This window comes from Pogoniulus pusillus, chromosome 11 (genome assembly GCF_015220805.1).
Source record: "Pogoniulus pusillus isolate bPogPus1 chromosome 11, bPogPus1.pri, whole genome shotgun sequence".
Lineage (NCBI taxonomy): Eukaryota > Metazoa > Chordata > Aves > Piciformes > Lybiidae > Pogoniulus > Pogoniulus pusillus.
Genome location: NC_087274.1, coordinates 26217037 through 26241819, shown reverse-complemented (window position 1 = coordinate 26241819; position 24783 = coordinate 26217037). Strand labels below are relative to the sequence as shown.

The 24783-nt window shown below is 45.9% G+C and overlaps 1 protein-coding gene across 5 annotated transcripts in view; it reads right to left on the bottom strand.

The window, feature by feature from the left end:
• The window catches only part of NSD2 (nuclear receptor binding SET domain protein 2), a 102048-nt gene that overhangs the window by 7045 nt on the left and 70220 nt on the right, over positions 1 to 24783 (bottom strand). For 2 of the 5 annotated variants that reach the window (XM_064151555.1, XM_064151554.1), the window contains exons 9-17: positions 22036 to 22117; positions 20793 to 20917; positions 9464 to 9595; positions 8225 to 8348; positions 7069 to 7269; positions 4470 to 4649; positions 3040 to 3196; positions 1716 to 1921; positions 579 to 682 (exon numbers count right to left, since the gene is read on the bottom strand). In XM_064151555.1, coding sequence (XP_064007625.1) covers positions 579 to 682; positions 1716 to 1921; positions 3040 to 3196; positions 4470 to 4649; positions 7069 to 7269; positions 8225 to 8348; positions 9464 to 9595; positions 20793 to 20917; positions 22036 to 22117 — 1311 coding nt within the window. Of the gene's footprint in view, positions 1 to 578; positions 683 to 1715; positions 1922 to 3039; positions 3197 to 4469; positions 4650 to 7068; positions 7270 to 8224; positions 8349 to 9463; positions 9596 to 20483; positions 20918 to 22035; positions 22118 to 24783 lie in introns of those variants that run through there. The other 3 variants (XM_064151556.1, XM_064151557.1, XM_064151558.1) reach the window with 3 other exon arrangements.

The following is a 24783-nucleotide window of genomic DNA, read 5'->3' as shown; positions in this document are numbered from 1 at the left end:
CCTGGATGAGGCACTTAGTGCCATGGTCTAGTTGACTGGATAGGGCTGGGGGATAGGTTGGACTGGATGATCTTGGAGGTCTCTTCCAACCTGGTTAATTCTGTGATATGATTCTAAGATCAGTATTGTTTTGGAAGGTCAACAAAGTCCCTCAAACTGGCGGGCTTGAGACCAAACTGCTTCACTACAGTATCATTATAATACGAACCCCCACACCTCCCAGTTCAAGAAGACTCTGCCCAAAGAAGCTACTCACCCTCTGTGCTGAATTTAAAAGAAAGGGAGGAACTAACCCATGGCTGCTCAGCAGGTGTGGGCCTCAGTTGTAGCTACTACACTTGACTGTACAGATACATGCTGTGAATTGTAACTGGTGTGCTGGCTTAGTGGGATCTCCACCCAGCAGCTTTCTCTACATCTGGACAGTGTGGACTGGATTTTGCATGCTAGGTAAGCAGTCCAGATTTGGGACAAGATCCTGACTGTACAAGTCGTTACACTCTCTCCTCCCCATCTCACCATTCAGCTGATCAGTGTTGTCTTGGATTAGCATCCAGAGTAACTCGTTCCAACCTTACCTTGATGTGCTTGTAGGGAGGAGGTTTACGTTCACTCTCCTGGGTTTCTTTGGCTTCTCGCTGCAGCTTTATTTCTCGAAATCGAGCTTCAGCCTCTTGCAGAGCTGCAAAACATTCTTGGATCAACAGAAATGCCACTGAGGATTCATCCCCCCAAGCATGACTTGAATGCTCCCAGCCAGCAGTGTGCTCGAGTAGCCAAGGTGGTCAGCAGCATCCTGACCTGAATCAGCAATAGCGTGACCAGCAAGAGCAGGGAAGGGATTGTCCCCCTGTACTTAGCACTGGTGAGGTCACACCTTGGGTACTGGGAACAGGTTTGGGCCCCTCAGTACAAGGACACTGAGGTGCTGGAGAGAAGGGCAACAATACTGAGGAAGGGTCTGGAGAAGAGGTCTGGTGAGGAGCAGCTGAGGGAACTGTGGTTGTTTATCCTGGAGAAAAAGAGGCTATGGGGAGACCTCCTTGTTCTCTACAGCTCCCTGAAAGGAAGCTGGAGTGAGGTGGGGGTCAGTCTCTTCTCCCTAGTATGATAGGAGAGGAAATGGCCTGAAATTGTGCTAGGGCAAATTTAGGTTGGAGATTAGAAAAAAATTCTTTGCTGCAAGAGTGGTCAGAGATTGGAACAGGCTGCCCAGGGAGGTGATGGAGCCACCATCCCTGGAGGTGTTCAAGAAACCTGTGGACTGGCACTTTGGGACAGGGTTCAGTGGCCATGGTGGTGTTGGGTTGATGGCTGGACTCAAGGACCTTGGAGGTCTTTTCCAACCCAAACAACTCCACAATTTTTTGTGTTAAAGATTCATCTCCTGTTTCCTAGTCCCATCACACATTTTTCTTCCTAACAATGCTTCTGCAGTGTTAAAACCCCTAACAGATGGGTCAGTTCTACTCTCTCTCCCTCTTACACTTAATCATTTCCTTTCCCAAGAAGAAGTATCACCAGAAACAACCCCAATGAGCTGCTAGTTCTTTACAAGAACTTCCATTCCAGGTCAGTGACTGCTGCCAGCACACCCAAATCATTTATGTGCTCTAAGACTGTGAAAGAAATGTACAAGCCTGTCCCGACGTGACACATGAAGAAAAGGAACCCACAACCACAAAAAGCTTCATTTTGTGCTTTGAGCTATGTACCATTTTTGAAGACTTTCCCAATTCCTTTGATCCCCTGGTATCTGCTCCCTCTGTCTCCCTCCATATAGGGGAACACCCGTGCTTGGTGTGTCCAGTAGTAATCCTTGGAACCAAAGAAAAACACAGGAAATTCTCCAATTTCATGCTTCATTTTCTGGATGTTTGGGGGAACGTTTTTCGGATGGCAAACTTCTGCAGGCCACCATCTAGCACAGAAGTACAAACAGAATACAATTAAAAAAGAAACCCCCAACAAACCACAGCAGTTTCAGTTACAAAGCACATGTGAACAGCATCACCCTCAACAGCGCTAACTGATTGCTATTTCCAAGATCCAAGTGCATTTAGTATCTTCTCCTCACTCACTAGGTGACAGGAGAAGGCTTTGTGGGACTTTCTCCTGCCTGCAAGGAGACACAGACACATCAAGCTCCTTGCATCTGCTTAGCAAAATCATTATCAGCAAGCCTTGCTGTCACTGGCACTGTCAAAGATCAAGGGGCAGCTGGAAACAGGTATTCACTTCCTAGGATAAACCTCAGCCAGGGTGAAACACTGACAACCAGAGTGGGTAGTTTCCCAGCCTGCAAGGTGGGGAATGAGCCAGCTGCCAGTTATGCACCAGCTTCACCATTTCAAGTCATCTCTGAAACAGAAAAAGGGTGGAGGCTCATACAACAGAAGCCACAAAAATGATCTCAGAGCTGGAGCCTGCTCTTCTAGGTGGACAGACGGTTGAGGTTGTTCAGCTTGGAGAAGAGAAGGCTCCAGGGAAACCTTTTGGTGGCCTTTCAGTGCTTAAAGGGGCTGACAGGAAAGGCAGGGACAGACTTCTGAACAGGGCCTGTTGTGACAGAACAAGGGGTGATGGTTTAAAGTCAAAGAGGAAGATTCAAACTGGAGAGAAGGAGGAATTGGTGAGACACAGACCCAGGTTGCCCAGAGAGGCAGCAGATGCCCCATCCCGGGAACCATTTCAGGGGCCAGTTTCTGGGGCTCTAAGCAACCTGCTCTAGTTGCAGATGTCCCTGCTGAGTGCAGGGGAGTTCGACTAAGTGAGCTTGAAAGGTCCCTTCAACCTAAACTACTCTGTGATTCTATGTCAGAAGACTGCAAGGAGTCTTGTATGAGCTAGGCCTTGGTTGAGAGCAACAGTGAAGCTCCAAGACTGTGAACCTGAATCTTCCAAGCAAGTGGGAGTCCCTAGTTCCCAGAGGAAAGAGAAACCAGTGCACAGCAAGGCTGGACTACAGAAGTAACTCACTGTATGCCCCTTAATTAAACATGCCAATAATGCAAGCCAAAATCAATCTGTTCACCAGACCTGTAATTTCCCAGTTTAACCCAAATAATATCCTGGAAATGGAGCTTCTTCCCTGCCCTGCAGTCATTGCAGTACCAGCTCCCATCTGGCATTTCAATGTTCAGACAGTCTGGGTGAAAGGCTGCAGGGCATGACTCACAGCACAACAAGCTTCCTCCTTCAGAGAGAAAAACACAAAAACAAAGAAAAGGGTGAAAACCATCAAGGTAAAACCCAAAGCTTTGCATCCTAACCCCTCCAAAGCAGTGTGATACACACGGGGGAGGTTCAGGTGGAAAAGAAATGGTTAACACATGGTGGCCTGCAACAGACACAAACTGGTTGTGGACAGACACTCTAAGTCTGCCTGGCAGACTCAGATTAGCAAGACACACAAACCAACAAGGCAGCTAAGTGAGAAAAAAGGCAGAGCAGTGCACAGCAAATCAGGATTGGTTGCTGCACTGTAATGACAACAGTTTAATTCATATTTCACTGCATGCTAAATGTTAGCAACCACACATTGCTCTTATCTTGGTTTTCCTAGGGGGAGAGGGAAAGAGGTTTTCATGAGTTTGCTCCAAGAATTATCAAGTGGGAAGTCAGCTGCAGCTTAAAAGCTGGCTCTGCTGCATGTGAATTTGTTAATAGATCAGTGAAAAGGGCACTGCTGCAGTTTAAGCACTCCTCTAACATATTATGGTTGTCAGTAAGAAGGAAATTTGTGTACAGTATAAACCAAAGCACCCTCAGTTAGTGACACTCCCTCTAACATTAAGGCTGATTCAAAGGGCAACAAAGCTGGCAAAGGGTCTGGAGAGCAAGTCTGGTGAGGCGCAGCTGAGGGAACTGCAGTTGTTTGGCATGGAGAAAAGGAGGCTGTGGGGAGAGCTCTCTGTAGCTGCCTGGAAGGAGGTTGCAGTGAGGTGGGGGTTGGTCTCTTCTCCCTAGTATCAGGTGATAGAAGGAGAGGAAATGGCCTGAAACTGTGCCAGGGGAGGGAGGAAAAATGTCTTTGCTGTAAGAGTGGTCAAGGATTGGAAGAAGCTGCCCAGGGAGGTGGTGGAGCCACCATCTCTGGAGGTGTTAACAAAATCCGTGGGCAGATTGCTTTGGGACAAGGTTTAATGGCCAGGGTGGTGTTGGGATGATGGTTGGACTCGATAATCTCGGAAGTCTTTTCCTCTAAGGGCGGTGAGACAGGATGCCCAGGGAGCTTGTGGCTGCCCCCATCCTGCAGGCATTCAAGACCAGGCTGGATGAGGCCTTGAGCAAGCTGGTCCAGTGGAAGGTGGCCCTGCCCAAGGCAGGGTGGTTGGAACTGGCTGATGCCGAAGGTCTCTTCCAACCCAACCCATCCTAAGGTTCTATGACTGACGGTGTTTCTAAGCAGCGAAATAAAAGGCAAACTGAAGAAGAAAAAGAGTTTTTTCCCTCTGCTGCAGAGTTACCTTTGGAACACACAAAGCACCAGCTGACATTGACATGTGCGTGATGGCTTTTCCCCTTCATGGCAGTGAAATGGTTGGTACAGACAATGCTGTTGGAAGCGATGACAGCGCATCCCGCCGCAATGCACACGTCTCCGGCGTGGTACGCCACGGGGCAGCGGACACAGCGCATCATCTTCCCTAGCAAAGCAGAACACTGCCATGTTACTGGGGAGCAGAAGGAGTCATTATTTGAACTAAAACCAAACCCAACCAAAGAAAAAAAGAACCCAAACCTCCCACGCTGTCACCCAAACCTCCCACGCTGTCACCTGATGTCTCCTGCACAAACACCAACAAATATCACCCATCTATTCAGAGTCTGCGGTTCGCAATTCGGCGACTTCAACCACAACACCTTTAAGTAGTGACACTGCCTGGGACAAATCACTTTGGCTACAACAACCCCATGCAGAGATACAGGCTAGGGTCGGAGTGGCTGGAGAGCAGCCAGACAGAGAGGCATCTGGGGGTACTGATTGATACCTGCCTGAACATGAGCCAGCAGTGTGCCCATGTGGCCAAGAGAGCCAGTGGCATCCTGGCCTGCATCAGGAATGGTGTGGCCAGCAGGAGCAGGGAGGTCATTCTGCCCCTGTACTCTGCACTGGTTAGACCACACCTTGAGTACTGTGTTCAGTTCTGGGCTCCCCAGTTTAAAAGGGACGTTGAGATGCTTGAGCGTGTCCAGAGAAGGGTGACGAGGCTGGGGAGAGGCCTTGAGCACAGCCCTACGAGGAGAGGCTGAGGGAGCTGGGATTGGTTAGCCTGGAGAAGAGGAGGCTCAGGGGTGACCTTATTGCTGTCTACAACTACCTGAGGGGTGGTTGTGGCCAGGAGGAGGTTGCTCTCTTCTCTCAGGTGGCCAGCGCCAGAACGAGAGGACACAGCCTCAGGCTGTGCCAGGGGAGATTTAGGCTGGAGGTGAGGAGAAAGTTCTTCACTGAGAGAGTCATTGGACACTGGAATGGGCTGCCCGGGGAGGTGGTGGAGTCGCCGTCCCTGGGGCACTTCAAGGCAAGGTTGGACGTGGCACTTGGTGCCATGGTCTAGCCTTGAGCTCTGTGGTAAAGGGTTGGACTTGATGATCTGTGAGGTCTCTTCCAACCCTGATGATACTATGATACTATGAAATAAGACTGATTCAAAAGGGCAGTGGAGCTGGTGAAGGGTCTGGAGAACAGAGGGCTGGTGAGAGGCAGCTCAGGGAACTGGGGTTGTTCAGTCTGGAGAAAAGGTGGCTGAGGGGAGGTCTCATTGCTCTCTCCAATTCTCTGAAAGGAGGCTGCGGTTAAGGTGGGGGTTGGTCTCTTCTCCCTAGTATCAGGTGACAGAATGAAAGGAAATGGCCTGAAATTGTGCTAGGGGAGGGTTAGGCTGAGTACCAGGAAAAAATTCTTTCCTGAAAATAGTCAGGCTTTGGAACAGGTTGCCCAGGGAGGCAGTGGGGTCAACATCCCTGGAGGTGTTCCAGAAGCCTGTAGATGTGGCACTTTGGGATATAGTTTAGTGGTCATTGTAGCTGGGTTATGGTTGGTCTCAATGACCTTAAAGGTCTTTTTCCAGCCTTAATGATTCTGTGAAGCTGAATTAACAAAGGTTTTTAAAGAACCTTACACTATCATACTCAGTAGACATGGTGGTGTTGGGTTGGGACTTGATCTTAGAGGTCTTTCTAACCTTAATGACCCTATGGCTCTAACTGTGAGGGCTCCAACTATGCCCCAGCAGGGCAGACAAGCTTTCCTCAGTTGTCTGATTTTGTCTGCAGATGTTGCTAAAGCTAGAAATGTCCCAAGAACCAAAAGTCTCCAGGTTTAGGGAGCCTTGCTGCAGCAGTTCTGCATACACAGGTCTTGCCCTCACTCTGCTCAGCCTGTCTCATCACAAAGGCATTCTAGATTTGATGTAGCTAACTACACATAATTCTGGAGAGGGACTTTGTACAAAGGCATGGAGTGACAGGATGAGGGGTGATGGCTTCAAACTGGAAGAAGCTGGACTGAGGTCAGACATGAGGAAGAGATTCTTCCCCAAGAGGGTGGTGATGCACTAGAACAGGCTTCCCAGAGAAGCTGTGGAGGTTCCAAGCCTGGTGGTGTTCAAGGCCAGGTTGGATGAGACCTTCATCAGTCAACACTAGCAGGAGGTGTCCCTGCTCATGGCATGGGGTTGAAACTAGATGACCTCGAAGGTCCCTTCCAACCCAAACCATTCTAGGATTCTATCATCTCATTCAACATAATGCTCCAAATATTTGTTGCCAGACCCTAGATGATCCTAACAGTGTTCTTTACTTCCTCTTGCCACTTGAATCAAGACAGAACTCTATGACAGCTGAAAACAAGTCAAGAAAAAAAGAACACAAGCAAGGTAAACACCTAAGGATGACTAAAAATCATTCAACCATTGTCCTTTAAAATAAATTCTGAAGCAACCACTAGTCCTCACCCACCTGAAAAACTGCAGCCAGCAGCTACTACGTGGGCAGCTTCCTTCCCCTCCCATACTGCAAACAAACTTAATTCATCAGTCAGAGAGAAACACAAAGTGAAGCTACCTTTTGAAATTCGTGGATGGGAGGGGTTACTGACATGACAGCTCAGGCAGCTGTGGAGAGGACATCGAAATCCTCTGTTCTCAAAGACAGTCAGGTGGAATTTTTTCACACAAGCTTCGTGGTAGAACTTCCCGCAGTGGGACACGACGCAACGCTTCACTTCTGCCTTCCTCTCTTTACACACAAAACAGGTATGCACACCTGGGGGGAGGGGCAAAAAAGCAACACAGAAACGAGAGTGTAACTCAGTTTTCATCCAAGCAGGTGAATCTGAAACTCTTCTGTTGGCTCATTAGGTGTGGGGGAGTTGCTTTTTTTGTTGTGGGTTTGGTGCTTTCGGACAAACTCAAGTCACGTTTCTAGTACTGGACGCAGCCACCTATTGAAATCTTCGGTGTTCAGGTGTGAAACCTGCTCAGACACAGCCTAAATCACCACCCAAAGCCTCACCCACCCCCTTTCACATCCTCAGGACAACTGTCGAGTTTCATTTTGTTTTTAAAGCAATGAAACAGGTCGCTGGGGTCTTTGGGATCCTGTGAAATCCAAAGCAGGTTCACAAACCAAGGACAAGCAATCTCTAATCCTCTCTCTGGGCTGCTTGGAAAAGCTTGATTTTGAAGCAGCCTTGTTCCAACAAGGTTTACCACATGTAGTGACCTGAGTTTATGAGCAAGAACACAAATCTTTCATCTGCAGCTTTAAGAATTTCCATGCAGTTGCAGTTATTATAGGATTAAAAGCAAGTGAGATTAACAGCAATAAGGTAGTCTCTTAAGAGGAAATGCAAAAGATTGATACAGACACACTTTAAAGGATTGGAAAAGACCTTAAAATGGTTCATTTGCCCTTTTTTTGGTTGTTGTTGCTGTTCCTGAGGATTTCTTAAGTCATTGTGACACTTTAAATTGCACTCAGAGAGCAAATGTACCACAGGTATTAAAGCAGTGGAATTCAGATTGAAGCAGCCAAGTTACAAGAGAGTTCTCACGAACCAAAGGCGCTGTGTGAGCTCCCAGCCTGGCAGGCAGTAAGGAACAAAGGTGGTCCCTCCAAAAAGGGCACACTGCCCAGGAGGATTTTCTTCTCCCAGCATATGGGGGAAACTTACAACTTGGTTTTTGATTGGTTTATTAATAAAAAGGGACAAACTTGCCTGATGTGCATTCACTACAAATGAATTTTCCTGCTGGTCTTCCAGACAGCCCGAGGCAGCTGAGATGAAAAGCTCGATAGCAAAGTCCTTCACACAGCAGGAGATCACCTGTTTTTTCACACAGCTTTTACAACACAAAGGCGTTGAATGTTAAAGGAAAACTCAGACGTGGAAAACAAACCAAAAACCCCCAACCCCAACCCTGTTTATTCCTTTTCATATATATATCTCTTTCCCCCTTGTTGAAATGAAATTTGACAAGTGGAAGGTATTAACAAGTGAAAGATCATTTCTCAAGTAAGACCATGGCTGAAATGGGGAACAGCCATGACACTGCTAGAAATAGCCCTCACTGCCACAGCTCAGGAGGAAATACAACCTGGCAGGAAACAAGGAAAAGAAAAAAAACCCAAAGCTTTAAGAATTTTTCCCCCCTGTGCACGCTGAGGCATCTGAATGAGGTTAAAAAGCATCCTTGGTTTCCTTTTCCTTGGCAAAAGGTGGCATCAGGAGATTTCTGTGTCTGAGTGGTTAGCAGTGCCACGTACAGGACTGAAAATAACAACGGTGCTGCCAGAACTGAAGGGACTGGCCAACATTTAAAGGCAGATAATAACCTCATCAGCACAAGCACAAGAAAGGGAAATAAAACTGCTTGCCCAGGCTCCTGGAAACAACCATTTGTATTGGGTTAGCATTTCATAATCAAAGAGTTCTTCTGGAATGCTTTGGGAGAAAGCTCTTTGCTTTCAGATCCCATGCCACACGCTGCTACCATGGCACCACTGCAACCTCTGCTGCACACAGAAGCACAAAGCCCACTGGGCCTTCACTTGCTCCTCTTTATTACCAGAGGAGTGAGGAGCTCTTCTCTAGCATTTCCCCAGTTACCTGGCAACACTCAGGCATAAAGGCTGTTTATATTAGAGACCTGGAAACTCAAGCAGCAAGTCACTTGCTGGCAGTCAAGACAAAAAACTCATCAGCAAGGAGGAATTCTTATTACTGGCAGGGCACCCTCACCACTAACAGACATCTCAGGCATTGCTAAACCTATTTCTGGCCTGCTGTTGTCATGTCTAGTGGGAGGTGGCCCTGTCAGTGCCAGGGAGGTTGGAACTAGACGATCTTGAAGGTCTCTTCCAACCCAACCCATTCTAGAATTCTCTGATCACATTCAAGAAGAGCTTTTTCTAGGGAAGTTGAGGAAACCCAGCTCTGCTCAGCTACTGCTCTCACCTGACAGACATACTCCTTTTTTGTTCCTGCTCCTCGCTCAGACCTTTTGGATGAGATGGACACTTCAGTCTGAGCTTCATCAGCACTTTCATAGGGAGACTCTGAGCGCTCGTCTCCTTGGCCATCAGAGATCTGAAGATTAAAGAGAGGTGTTAGAGAAAGCACTCGTGGCTGGGCACTTTTGCACAGATTACCAACCAGAAAACAGGCCACAATTCAGACCAGCAGACTGAGGCTGCACAAGTTCAGTTTTGTTTCCCCCCCACCTTAAGAACAAAAAAATAACTGAATAAAAGCAGAGAATGCACTTGTGGAAGTCCTATCCCCAGGACTACATAACCACCACCAGCTTGGTTAGGGAACCACCACCCTCACCAATTTGGCTAGGGAACCATCACCCTCACCAATTTGGCTACAGAACCATCAACCTCACCAATTTGGCTACAGAACCATCACCCTCACCAATCTGGCTACAGAACCATCACCCTCACCGACTCAGCAGCAGCCAAAAGCAGCCACCAAAGCTTTGCAAGGTGGCATTTTATTTACAGCAGTTCTGTAACCCAATTAGCTCGGCAGCAACACAGGGATATCTTCAAACCCCTTGATAAATGTTTGAATGGGTGGCTCAGGAGAGACTTATAGCTGAGTTTAGAAAGCAACTTGCTCAACTTCAAGCTGTCTGACTGCAGCTCACAGCTGATGATGGTTTCCTCATGTATTTCACCTATACTAGAGAAGTCCTTTGGAATCAGACATCTTTCTGCCAAGGAAGCTTGCTGCAATGAAGTCTGTTTCAATCCCTTAGGTAAGGCAGAACACCCTCTAGTTTTCTCCCTAAGAGAACTTTTGCCAGCACCAAATGACCTTGGGTTGCCAGCCCCAAGGACACTCCCTGGTTGCCAGCCTCAAGGGAACTCCCTGGTTGCCAGCCCCAAGGGAACTCCCTGGTTGCCAGCCCCAAGGGAACTCCCTGGTTGCCAGCCCCAAGAGACTTCTAGTGGGTCTTCTTTAAACTTGATCTGTCCTTTAAAAGGCTGTTGACAAATGAGCATTGGAGGCAGCAGCCCATTTCAAGTTTCTTAAATACAACATCCAAAGCAAACCAATGTGCTGCTTTTCACTGCTGCCCTTCTACTGTGTGAGGATCTCCCCAAGTCTCTACAAGCCACTGTAAATCACTGCAGGGCTCATTCTGCCCACAGCCAACTGCCAGGATACAGACACCCCACTTGCTATGAAGCAATTGCTTGCTGTTTTCAGACACAGGACCTCTGATTTCTCTGTGGCCAAACACATTCTATTAAGGATGGCACAGCTCAGCAGCTGTTAGGTGCAATCCTCCCCTCAGCTGACCTCCTTGCCATATGAAAATGTATTAGAAGTGATTTATTTTGACATTGGAGAGAAAAAGGTAAAGCTGAACCAGGTCCAGCATTAGTCTTTACAAACTCCCTTTAGCAACACTGGTTTGGAGTGATGTCTTCTCACCATTGCTCATGTTCCCCCACCTCAGACTGCCTTTCCTTGGCCCTGTCTGAACATATTTTGTAAATAGGATCAGACTGACTGCTTTTGGTTGGCTGTGAGGAGCTTTTTTCCCCCACCAGGCTACTTGCAACACACAAATGCATTTCCTCTGTGCAAATGCACACTGTCAAAGCCATTGCACCTCTGAGTATTTCTGCAACTGCAGTGGTCTGGAGATTCTGCTTGGCTGTTCTAGAAGCAGTTAAAAGAAATCAGGTGTAAAATCACTGCTTTGCTCAGGCACCAGGAAACCTCAGTTCCCTGGAAGAAGCTGTCAAACAGCAGACTGCAAGCACAAGCTGAGAGCGTGGCCAGGAGCGGTCAGTTCCTGCTGGGGAGGGGCAGACCAAGAAAGGTAGCCTGAGAGGGCAGCAAAAACACAACCCCCTTTTCCCTTGTGGTTTAAGGGAGCTTACACACATCCTTATTTCTGCTTTACCTGTTCCCACAGAACATTAATCAGCGTAAGCAGTCCACTGCTCTAATACTTTTAGTGCCTCTTTCTGTTCCTGTTTCGACTAGCCTAAATTAGTCACGTTTAGAAAAGAGAAAACAGAATACAAGCAAAGTGGAAGGCCTTAGATCAGTACTTCTGCTCTGCTTAAAAAGAAACGAAGCACTCTCTGCTGGAACAAAACAAGCAATCCTTTAGTAATTTCACATCACACTTGTCCCCACACCAAACTATCTAAAGCCTTTCACGAACCAGAAGCTGACATTTTCCTACAGGACTCAAATTTGCTGCCTCAGAAGCCCTTTGATTAACTCACACTGCTACTGAGCCAGAAATGAGCAGGGCAAACAAGAATCAAACCTTGTACCACCAATGTGATCAACAAACCCCAAATATTCAAGCAGCCCCTTCAAGATGAAACTTGCCACCTGGCTCCCAGCTATAGATCAATGCTGGGTTTCATGCCCAGCTACCAACACACAGAGCACCAACAGAGAACCTTCAATGGCTACCACTGAGAGGATCTTCCAAGACCTCTCCTTTGTGGCTATCAGGAGCCTCACACACATCAGAACTCAAATGTTCTGTTAGCCACCAGCTTTGCTCTGCACAGACAAGCCTGGGCAGCTGCTTGTGGCTGCTGCAGCTGCTCAGCAGCAGGGCATTCAGAAGCAGCTCAGCGGTACACAGGCTGCTGCTGCTGCAGAGCACATCTCCTGAGGCCTGCTGCACAACCAGAGGTTTGGCCAGCACATCCAGCACCCACGTTAGCTGCAACCCATGCACTGCTCACATTCACTCCACCATCAGCTCAGAGCTTTCACACTGGCTAATTTTAGGGGGCTAACAAAGGGGCAGGGTAGCAGATTCCCTGCTCTAAGAGAGGGAAGCATCCCAAGCTCTGAATTTTCCATTATTCAGGATAATTCAGAGTGTGACTCTAACTTTTCTTTACACCACACAGAAGGTGAAAACCCCCCTACCAGCCACCTTTCTTTGCAGACAGCTGCTGCTCTACAAAACCATCTTTTGGGAAATCTCTCTCCATGAAGGGAGCCAGAATTCAGCTCAGCTCCTGAAGTTATCCTGGAAAAGTTATCCAGGAAGGTGCAACGAACATCTGTCGCTTCAGGTCTGTGCTGAAGAGGCTAAGACAACCTTCCTATAACGTTTCTCAGAGAGGACTTAGAACTTCATGACAGGTAGAGCACGAGATGGTTGGGAAAAGAAAGCTGCAGTGGCACTGCCAAGCTCAGCTGTGGGTCACAACACCACCATCTTTAGATGGAAACCAATCGCTAACCGGAGATGACTCACAAGACAGTTGGCTGGAAACCAGTTCATGCTGACATGGACCATGACCACCTCTAAAATCCAACACACCACTCTTGTGGTTTGTAAAACCAACTTTCCACACTGAAATCTCAAAGACCCAAACCATAGCACCCCCCCAGAAAAAACAGCACAGGTTTTGAGGGGGCTTTTTTGCTTTGAGTTACAAATGTCAATCTTTCCCTTGTGATCATGCCAGAGCTCCTCTTGTCCTGACTTTTGTAACATAATCTCCACGGCCAAGTAAATTGCATGTAATTAACTCTTTTGATATTCAGGCCAAGGTTCAAAGCAATCAACATTCAGATGAGTGGCAAAGCAATTTGTAGCCACTACCGGTTCATTCTGGTTTGTATTTTGAGCAGTTTCTCATTCTTTGTGAAGGCAAAACATTATTTTTATGAGTGCAAATTAAGGGGCAAAAAAGGTCGAGGCTGCTCACTTCAGACTTGTAGAAGGTGCAATGAAAGGCACAAAATCTACCATCACCTTCACTCCTCAGCAGCAATTAGTGCTGCTGCAGCGCAGAAGCTGCCCTTCTCCTGCTGAACTTGGTGTCACCACAAGCATCAGCCAGCTTTACATCTCAGCTAGGCTTTCCTTCCCTTCTCCTTCAGTCACTGAATGACACCATTATTTTGGGAGGAATTGCTTGGAGAAGCTTTCACACTGCACTACCCCTCAGCACCCAGCTGCTGTTCCAGCAACCGAAACCCTTCCAGCTCTTTCTGCTACAAACTGCACACAAGGGGGGAAAAAAAAAGGCCTGAAAATCAAAGCATGAGAGTTGGGCCACAACTCACTTCAGGGCTTTCTGAGGCTGAGAATACAGCAGAAGGAGCAGACTCACTATCAGATTCCCAGGGCAATCCTTCCTTTCTCACCTGCCCCAGTGCTTACTCACTACTCACACACGTAAGACTGGAAGGGAACATGCAAGTTTCCATTGTCTGGATGGCTGGAATGTCACTTAAAAAGGGCACTGCCACTGAGTTGGCATCCAGCTGTACTGCTACACAGAGGAAAGGATAGCCTGGAATTGAAAAATCCAAATTATGCTGAGTTTAACACCAAGAGGGGAGGCTGAAATCAAGCACTTCTGGTGATCACAGAACACTAGGGGCTGGAAGGGACCTGGAAAGCTGATCTAGTCCACCCCCACCCCCACCAGCCAATGGATGTTTGCTCCAACCACTCACCCAAATAGAGGAAAACCTTCATTTATCTCCCCCCTCCCCCTGCCCCAGCTTTAAATTTTTCTACTTACTTTGACAGCTCCAAAATCAAACAGTTTACACCAGTGCCATCAAAAACATTACACTGTAAATCCAAGGAAAAAGAGGTTCAGCAATCCTAGGTCTGAAAATCAATGTCTGCTCTCATCCAACCTGAGAGTGTAAGGAGTTATCATGTCAAGAAGATAAAAATGCAACTGTTCTCCTTGTCCTGATTGGCCCTCAATCAGCTGGTTATTAAATGTGCTTTTTGTTTAAGCCTTAGGATTAAGTCTTCATTTTTAAAAGATGATCCACAGAAAACATCTTTGCTGGCTCAATTCTAGGGAGGGGGAAGTAGTGTTGCCTTTTTTCTCTTCCCTCTAAGTACCTCCTGACTCAAGGATGTCCTGAAGGGCTACAGCATCAGTATTTGGCAAGGCAAAACCTGGTACCTCAGAGCAGAAGCAAGTTTCAAATGCTACTCACTGTGTGTTAGCAACTGCACAGTGCACAACAGCCACCCTTCTGTGCTTCTCAGCTTCACTAGGACTTCTCCACTCCTAGATCCAGCTCAGACAAGCTTTTCCTGTCTGGTGTTTCAAAGTTCAAAATGAGTTTGGAACCTCTGAGTGACAAAGTTGCTACCATTTATGCATTTATGGTGCCCACAGTGGAACATGCTCCAGGCTCCTCCACCAGTTACACACATTCTCAGACCTTTCCAGCTAACACAGTGCAATGTTCATGAAGAAAAGGATTCTTCCTCAGAAACCCCCACTTGATTAACTCATTCAGTCTTACAAAACCCCTTCTTCTATTACTCACTTGACAGCATTTCTTAAGCATTTGGAAGCCAAGTTTTGGTCTTAGTCATGCTCAAGACAATGGTGTTCTGTCATGTTGTGCTTTCGGCACTTAGAAAAACAATTAAAGGGCAATTTTTTTCCTAAGAGCAATAAAAGTTTAACCCTCCCTCTTCCCCTTGTCTTAGAAACCCAGCTGCAGAACATCACTGGAAACAAACTCCATGATGCATCCTTACTGGAAGCTAGGGCTATCTAAAATGGAAAGAAAGCATGGCAGAAAAGGGAACAGAAGTCTTTTCGTTTGTTTGGCAGGTAAGTCACCTCCACAGCAGGATCAGCAGGATTCAGGAATGAAAGGGCCCACAAAGAGTGACCTACTGCCCCCTCAGAGTTGTGTAAGACACTCAACTGGCTTCAGTGGCATCCTCTCTCAGGTCATCTGCTCTTTTAAACAGCTACACAGCATTTTAGAAGCACCTGAGAAGCATGTTCCCATGACTTCTGAATGCTGCTGCCTAGCAAGCTTCAAACTAAGGACACTGCTACAACCTCAGACTTCCTGACTTGATTTCAGAGTGGGTGATAGCTACACCACAGCCATCCAGAGGGAAGTGGTTTAGTTTGCTTTGGTTTGGCCAGAAGCTTTCTCTAGAGAGCTCAGAGCCTGCCATGTTCTGATAAGCAAACTTAAAGTCTTTCTACAGGCAAACCCCAATTGCCTTTATTTTTTTCCTTTCTCCTTATTGACCAAATCTCAGCAGCCAGATGGGTTGGGTTTGGGGTTTTCTTTTCACCCTAAGCACAACTTACATAAAAGTCAATAGGAGACATGCAAACAACAGGTCAGACTGTGTTCCAAAGGCAATCTGTTGTGCACCCACACGGAGACAGAAGAACTGACAGAGCCAATTGAGTTACAGTTAACATTTCCTTTATTTCAGTATAAGAATTCCTCAACTGAATGAAGAATATATTTTGGCCCATACTTGCTAGACTAGAGAAATTCTTTTAAGAATGCAGTGCCACAAGTGTACACAGTACTATAAGAGCAAAAAAAAAAAGGAAAAGACGGCCTGGGACAAGTTTCATTTTTATTGTTGTTAGCAGGAGTTTCAGGTGAGGATATTTGGCATTCCTGAATTGGCTGGGAAAGTTAATTAAAACTCTTGAGAACATTTTAAAACATGATTAAAATTGCCTACAGATACTCATGAGTCTTTGGTAGGGGGTGTGGAATAAAAAGCTACAGCATGTAAACATTCAGTTCAACGGATTCTCTGCACTCTGAAGCCTAAGGGATACACAAGAGGAGAAAAATTACATCAGAACCTTCATTTTCCACACAGAATGTGCTGGCAAAGAATGAGAGTCAAGCCTAGAACTTTGCTTTTCCATTTGAATGTAGAAGCTTCAGAACAAAACTGTATGGTCTGGTGGGCAATGCAGGTCATTTCATGCTTTAGCAGAGGTTTAGCAAGAAACAAGTCCAACTACTTGCAGTGTTGCACAAAAACATCCCCCTGACTGCCCACTGATGATCTGAAACAGGGAGAGGGCAACCCAGATCTTACAGGCATACAGAAACACAGCACAGGGAACAACAACTGTCTGCTAAGCCAGAGGATCTGAAGTGGCACTAGGTATGAAATTATCCTTAAGGATGGTTTTGAGGAGAAAGTGATCTTTGAAGGGAGCTACTCTAAAACGCTGGAAGCACCCTGGCTGCTTAACAACCTGCAAGGTTGGCATCACAGAACCCTAGGGGTTGGAAGGGACCTCCAGAGATCATCCAGTCCAACCCCCCTGCCAGAGCAGGATCACCCCGGGCAGGTCACACAGGAACACATCCAGGCAGGTTTTGAAAGTCTCCAGGGAAGGGGACTCTACAGCCTCTCTGGGCAGCCTGCTCCAATTCAACTATTTTTCTTTCTAAGGCAGTAGTTGTTTAACCCATCATGAATTCCTCTCTCCCTTCCTGTTCAGAGGACCTCAGAGGCAGTTATTTCTACCTTCAGTGTGCATGCCTAGAGAGTTTTAGTTGTGTACTGCAGGACAGCTAGGCTCCAGGGTCAATAAATGGAGCTGAGGGACTTTTTAACTGCAAGTTGTGCATGTCTCATGACTGCCTCCTCAATCAAACACCTTACCTTTCAAGAAATGAAAGTGTTTTCTCCATTGCATCTACATCCTAACATCCACTGAAACATCTGCCTCAAATTGGTCATGAGGAAAAAAAACAAACCACTACCTGTTTAATATGCAGAAAAAAAAGCAAAACTTAAGGCTTGCATTATCCTAGCTTGTATTATTAGGCATTGGGAATGCAAGAAGCTGTAGCTATAACCAGCAGCTGAGCTTGGTTTGCCTCTGGATCAAAGAAAGAAGGGAAGAACTCCCGCTAGAGAAGACATAAGGAACTTTGGATACAAGCAACACCATCAAAATCTCTCACAGGTTTCTTTCAAGTGCCATCTGCTGGTCAGCTGAGGAGTCTGATGAATGAGGCTAGCTAAGAATTTACAGTCTTACATGGTCTTCATTTTGTCCTCTCTTAGGAAAAGAATTCCAACTTCTCTGCCACAGTGCAGAAGTAGGATCTTAAGGAAACGCTTAACTGCTGTCAGCAAATCCATCCAGCTGCATGAAGCCAGCCAACAACCACAAAACCTGAAACCCTAAAGCAGATCTATTTCTGTGTGCCAACAATCCAGCAGTGCTGCTAATGTAAAGCCTTTTTTATTGGGTGAAAAAAATACTGCTTCTACTCTGCTGGCACCTCTGACATTGCTAGGGGGTGGAGGAGAGCCAAGGTTAAAAAAGAAACGAGAAGGTACCAACTGTATCTCTTCTCACAAACAGGGACTTCTGAAGGATTACAGCAAATCTTCATAGTGGCAGGAAGAAACCACTCCAAGCTTTTGCAGCCTTGGAAGCTCTGAGTCTCTTTCTCACATCTGGCCCTACCAGTTCCTCATTAAGAGCCAATTTTTAACCAAAAAATCGTGTCACTTGAGCACTGGAGGAAATGATTATTGGTAGCAAATGCCTAAAAAGAAAACCATCTTGTTTCAAGATTAAGTGCAGGTATGAAATGTATGTATCCACCTCTAACCACCTCACTGCTTCTGCTCATCCATCTTAACACAACTTCAGAGCCCAGCCTGCTGAAAGGAGGGAAAGCCATCCTTTAAATCTCTGATAGGGCAGGTCTAGAAAGGCTGCTTGGTTTGGTCTTAAGCCATCCATGCCCCTACACCTGTAAATTCACAGAATCCTAGAATGGTTTGGGTTGGAATGGGCCTTCTAGATTATCTAGTTCCAATGTCCTGCCATGGGCAGGGACACCTTCCACCAGACCAGGTTGTTCAAGGCCACATCTGGACTGGCCTTGAGCACCTCCAGGGAGGAGGCATTCACAACCTCCCTGGGCAGCCTGTCCCAGTGTCTTCCCACCCTCCCTGTCAGGAATTCCATACTCAAAGTATTTTACCAATTGAAAGGTTGGCTTTGACTGATTTTACGACAAGTAAACCCCATTAAAATATATATCCCCAATAACAACAAAACCCATCCAAAATATCTTTTTAAAAGGTCAAAGAAGAGGCACCTTTCAAGGAAGAAAAAACAGAGCACACCCTTCCTACTGACCACACCTTTCCCTGGGCCTTACTTGCAATGGGCTGACACTTAAGGAAAAGGTGTGCAGCCAGCAAGAGTCCCTCACAAAGAACAGGCATAGGCAGGCTGCGTTCTGGGACCGCACAAAAAGCACTGGGAGGGAAAAGAAAGGAGGAAACCCAAAGGCCAGAATCCACCCAGTATCCTTGTGAAGGTGTGTGTGCTTGTAGAATCCACAGATCGTTTGCTTTAAGAGCATCTAAGCCAGCATTTAGAAGAGTCCTACAGTGAGCACAGCAATCCAAAAGTTAATCAAGAAGTGTACTCATTGCTCAGAAGAATCAGAGCCTATCCCCTTTGCTGGGCAAGGCTTTTGGCACTGCATGGGTGTGCTTTGCTTTAGAAACTCTTTCCCTTAACACTCTGGAGAAGGTTTCTCTCGGGATCAACATTCCCACTTATTTAGTGCTAAATAGTAACAGAAAAGGGAACAGAGTTTTGAAAGCTGCTCACACAATTCTTCATACAGCTCCTTGGATGGTGGAATAGTTCAACAGGAAGCTCAGAAACATGTGCCTGATATTTTTGTTTTAAAGATAAAATATATCTAATACCATAGGAAACAAACTGGGTCCAGTCCTTAGCTGGTCCAAGTTCAGGTCAATGTAGCTGCAAACCACCTAAGGATCCAACCCCTTAATCCACTACCTGCACCCAGTCCCCCAGACCTGTGTCATTTCCCAGGGTGTATTTTATGTCACGTTGATGAGGCTTGTTCTGCTATTTTAAAACCTTTCAAGCCCTTGAAAACAATCAATCCACTTTCTAGTTTGCCTATCTGTGCAGTGTCCAGTGGTCATTTTTCTCCCATTCTTTGCTGTTCCACAGTAAATGAAGAGCTAAGTTTTAACCTTCCCACCCCAGCCTGTGTAACCATAGTCTCTATTTTTTTCATGTGTGAACCTTTAAGTCCCAAGCCCAAATCATACAAACGTTTGAGTCTCTTGAGAAAGATTTCTGGAGATTTCATGTTATAAACAGTGTCTGAAACAGAAGAATCTTTCTCCTGAGATGACAATATTTAGAAATGCTAAAGAGCTCAAAAGATCTGTTCCTTAAGCTGGTCTGGCTGGAGAGATGGTCCCAAGCACAGCCACCAGACAGCCAGTCCCAGCAGTCAAGTCAGGAAACTGGTAAAGCCAGCAGATGATTTACCAATGGCCAAATGTTCTCTCTCAACTAAGAGAACAAAATAAGAACAAACATCACTTCACTTAGCTGCTGCTATGGACATTTCTTCCTCTGGGACTTCCTTTGCTTGTTTCATTGGGATACAGAAGGGAGAATCTGCTGGGGGTTTTGGCTGGGTACAGGAGGGTACAGAGCCATTAACATGCCACCTTTTACCATTCAGTGCACAGTGTCTAGAAACTTTAACTGCATTCCTTGCAGTGTCTAAGCACCTCCTGTCTTTGTCAGAGGAGGGGAAAGTCTCTAGGACATCTGGAAGCCCAACTCCTCTCTTAGCAGGCAAGTATCTTCTCTACAGCTTTGTAACACAAACTGCTTGAAGCTGTTTGTCCAAGGATGTTAGATTAAACCCTATCAACCACCCTTCTGAATCTACCTGCAAACCAGCATGCTCACTTCACCCTCCTGCTGCCAACTCTTTGGCTGACTGGTTTGAGAGGTGTAGCTGACTGGGGGGGATGGTTTCATGGATTGGATGGATACGCTTCTGGTACATCCATTTCATTCATTGCATGTCAGTCAAGCAGAATTACTGCTCCAGACACACAGAGCTAAGACTATGATTAGTAAGCATCCAAAATACACATCCTTCACTGCCTCTTTCGCTCTCCTGGGGATGACGCTATTTGCATCACAAAGAAATAGCACTAAACTGAAGCTTCAAGGGGCTCTGCTCAGAAAACTGTCCAGTCCCAGATCAAAGAGAGGATTAGGAAACTTGCTTCAATAGAGAAAGCTCTGGCAACATGACAATATTGAGTTACATCATGTAACTAACGCAGTACACTCACAGTAAGTCTGGAGAAGGAAAAAGAGAACACACTGGCATTTCACTTTGCCTCTAAGAGGAGGTTACAACTCTAAAACTTTGTTGGTAAATACATTAAAAAAACCCCACAAGAATACCTCGAGGTCCCCCCAGAGGAAACCCTGGGATTACAAGAAAATGACTTTGCAATGCACACATCAACAGGTTCCACAGAGGCCAAAGGGTTGTCACTTGTCTAGAGCACCACACGTTAAGAGAATTCGCCTTGGGAGTTCTGCTTTGCAACAAGATTCACACCTGAACATTTCTGTCATTAAATGGCTGTGTGTAAACACCACTTTTTGTTTTTTACCTCATTCTCAGTTAAGGAAGCTGAAGGAGATGAACTCTTGCTAAAAGCAAGAGTTGAAGATTCTGCTGCTGAAGCCCGATTTCGCTTCTTCAGAGGTTTACATGCATCAGACAGATTTTTCGTTGCTGTAAAATAATTTGGGTTTACAAAGTGAAGTTTGGAACTGGAAAAGGTTATCTCCCTGAAGCCACTGAAAAATAATCCTTCAGACAAAGGAAAAAATCATTGAGGGAAGGTCTGCTTGGCATCTAGGTAGGGCTCAGGGAAGAGGAAGTTTTGGAAACCAGGTTGTTTTGGCTTGATTCTAAAAATCGTGTGAATCAAATATGGGCTACAAATGGCTATGGAACACTTGCCCAGGGGGGTTCTTTTGGCTAAGGAATGCTTGCCCAAGGGGTTCTTTTGGCCAAGGAATTCTTGCCCAGGAGGTTCTTTTGGCTAAGGAACGCTTACCCAGGAGGTTTTTCTGGCTAAGGAACGCTTGCCCGGGGGGTTCTTTTGGCTAAGGAATGCTTGCCCTGGGTTGTGTTGGATTTTTTGGGGGGGCCTCATTTTCTACTAAAATCCAAACAATCTGTGACCTCCTGAAGGCAGAGGTAACAGTTATCTCCTCATCACAATCTGAGCACCACTAACGCTTTGTTAAGAGACAGGTCACGCAGGAGCCAGGTACCAGACCTTATCTCTGGCACCTCATCACTTCTGCATTGAGCAGAACGTGCCGAAGTTGACTCCTCTTTCTAAGACCTGAAGAGACATGCTCTTACAGAAGTTACTTTACACTTTAGCATCATGTACAAGCCTGACTTTAGGTCCAAGGTTATACAGAATCCCCTCTTGCTCTCTCTCCACGCTGCCTCCCACCAAGCATCGCCGCAAGGGACTAAAATCCCATCGCAGGGATGGGCACTGCCCATTTCATTGGGCTGATGCATAAGAAGGAAGTGGAGCAGCAGCAGCATTCGTTACCGCTACAGGGCAACAGCTTGGATTTGGTGCCATCACACGATGAAACTGTGAACTGCTGCTTGAAACCAGCAACGCACAGCTTCAGCCCACTGGAAAGGTTGCCAGGTGGTGATAGTGAGGGAAGAGGGCATGCTCCCCCCCTCCCAGTCTGTGGCGCAGTTGCTGTTAACTGGTGACTGCCAGGCAACTTTTAGCCTGCTGCCTCAGACAACCTGTTTCTTTGAAGATGACTGAATCGAAAAAGTTACATTAAAACTTATTCTGACCACATTACCTGACTGGTTCTTTTGTGAAGAGGAGGTTTCTGTGACCTTAGAAGAGTTTGTTTTTGCTGTTTTGTCATTGCTTGTCTCCCTCTGTCACAAAAAAAAAATAATAATAATAAAAAAAATAATAAAAACCCTTCCTAATTGATGAGTGGTTGGATAATTACTGGTAATTACTTCTGGATTAGTCAAAAGAAAGCTGTCTTTACAATTATCTGAATGGAAATGTAGTTAAACTAGCCCCATTTAAGTGATTTTGGTTGGTTTTTTTTTACAGCACAGGGTACAAACCCATTGACAAATGAGAAAAACTTAAAGAACCCACTATTGCAGCACCCCACTTACCCATCCCAAGCTCCCAGCACAAAAGGGGAGCTCTAAATGAACACAAAACATGTAAATTATCCTTGCTGTTCTTTGGCTAAACACTGGTTGAGTCAAAGCCTTCAATTATTAAACTGGAGAATCAGCAGAAGAAATCTGAGGATAAAGCCTGTGCAGATTAAGGCTCTCAACTCCACAACTTATAGCAGTGCCATCTTTTGGTCTTATTACTATGGTTAAGGTTGTCTCAGCATTTCCAAAGTGAACCCCACTGCTTTCAAGGGAGCACAACCACCAGATACATTTGCTCCAGACTCAGAATTTCTCATTAAAGAAAACCAGAGAAGCTTCTGTCATAATCAGATGCTCTTCCTTACACACCCCACTTTTTCTTTTCCCTTTTCTATGTCACAAATTCTTTCAAGTCACTAAAACTGTAGCCTAGAATGCTTAACCCTGATGAATGCTCTCCTGTTCAGTTATTCTACCCACCAGAAAGTTTTACCCAGGTTTCAGATTCTTCACCTGACTCTCAGGCTTAGAAATTATGTGCAGGTGAACACCTCAAAGACCAGAGAACTGCCTGTCTGGGTAAAAACAAAGACGAATGGCTGATGTGCTACAGATGTGCTACAGATGTGCTACACTGTGCTTTGACTGACTTCTCAGCAGGCTCTGGTGCCCTACTACTAACACAACTGGGGGCTTCCAAGATCAGTTTATAAGATTCCTGTTACCATGCTGTGTTAAAATGAAAGAAAACCTACAGCCTAGTTGACTCAAAGCTTGCTTTAGAATTCCCATTTTGTTAATCACAGAATTGTTTGGCTTGGAAGTGACTTCCAGAGGTCATCCAGTCCAACTCTCCTGCAGTCAGCAGGGACATCCTCCACTACATCAGCTTGTTCAAAGCCTTGTTGAGCCTGACCTTGAATATCTCCAAGGATGAGGCCTCAACTATCTCCCTGGGCAATCTATTGCAGTGTTCCACCACCCTCATGGTGCAGGACTCGTTCCTAACATCCAATCTAAATCTGCTTTTCTCTAATTTCAAGTGCACTTTAACATACTATAGAATCACAGAATTATCAGGGCCAGAAGGGACCTCAAGGATCATTTAGTTCCAACCCCCCACCACGTTGCTCAGAGCCCCATCCAGCCTGGCCTTAAAGACCTCCAGGGATGGGACTGCAACCACCTGCCTGAGCAACCTGTTCCAGTGTCTCACTACCCCCATGAAAGCACTTGATGAATGAATTAGCTTTCCAAAGCTTCCAGATGGGTACTTGTGACTTAAAAGTTACTTTGTGTGAAAAGACTCTGACTCTGTAAACAAGAATTAAGGGCAAAGATTTGTAGACAAGAACTGAGGAGAGGATAGGGCACAACTCTCATGCAAGAAGTAAAAAATAAAGGCATTAAAGTTCCTCCTAACCCAACTGATGGCAACAAAAGCCTGCAGGTAAGCTGAGGAGAGCAGAGGAATGTAGGGTTAGTGTTGGCTTGTTTGAATCACTACACAGACATTCCCACTGTCACTCAATGTTTCACTGAGCAGCAGCACATACAGCTACAAGTCCTCTAGGTTGGTAAATGCAGGAAAAAGACTAAGAGGTAATTCATAAAAGGAAGCACAAAGCAGCCACCACTCCACATCACCTGCCCATTCAGAGGACAGAAGTACAAACACCACTACATGCATTCATTCAGAGTTGCTAAATTCCCCAGTATTTACACACAGCAGCCTCCTTCTGACTAGTTCACAGATCTCACAGAGGACAACACTCTTCAAATGCACCTTAGTAAATCAGTGTTATTAGTGGTATGGATCTTACAGGAATCCTTCCTCTTATTTATTCAGTTCCCTGTTAATATCCACTGCACCACAGCAACAGAGACACCAGAACCTCCTTTGCAACCACCTTTCATTCCACTTGAGGTAACACAGGCTAATGGCAGTAGAGAAATGCTGGTGGGACAGGAAAGTAACAACTTTAGGGACAGACAAAACAAGAACTTCCTACCAAGAATTAACTACATTATGCAAACTTAATTGTTCCATTAATCTAGTGTTAATTTAGATCAGTTAGACAAGTTTTAAAAGGATCTAAACCCTTCTCCCATAATCCAAGATGAATATGCAATGACCAACCTGTCAGAACAAGAAGTGCAAAACATAGTTTTGGTCTTTCTGCAAAGGTAACAACACTTCTCTAAGAATTATTTTTGTCCCTTGCTAAGTAGCTCATTAAGCCTGACAGTCTGAAACTCTATTGTTTAGACTGAACTCTAACCAAGTTGCCTGAATATGCACAGAGCTACTACAATAAGCACCCTACCAAACAAACTGGCAGCTATGAAGGCGAGCTCTGCAATGGATTTAAAAAGCCATTCCACCACCTCTCCTTACATTTGGTTGGATCATTTCATTG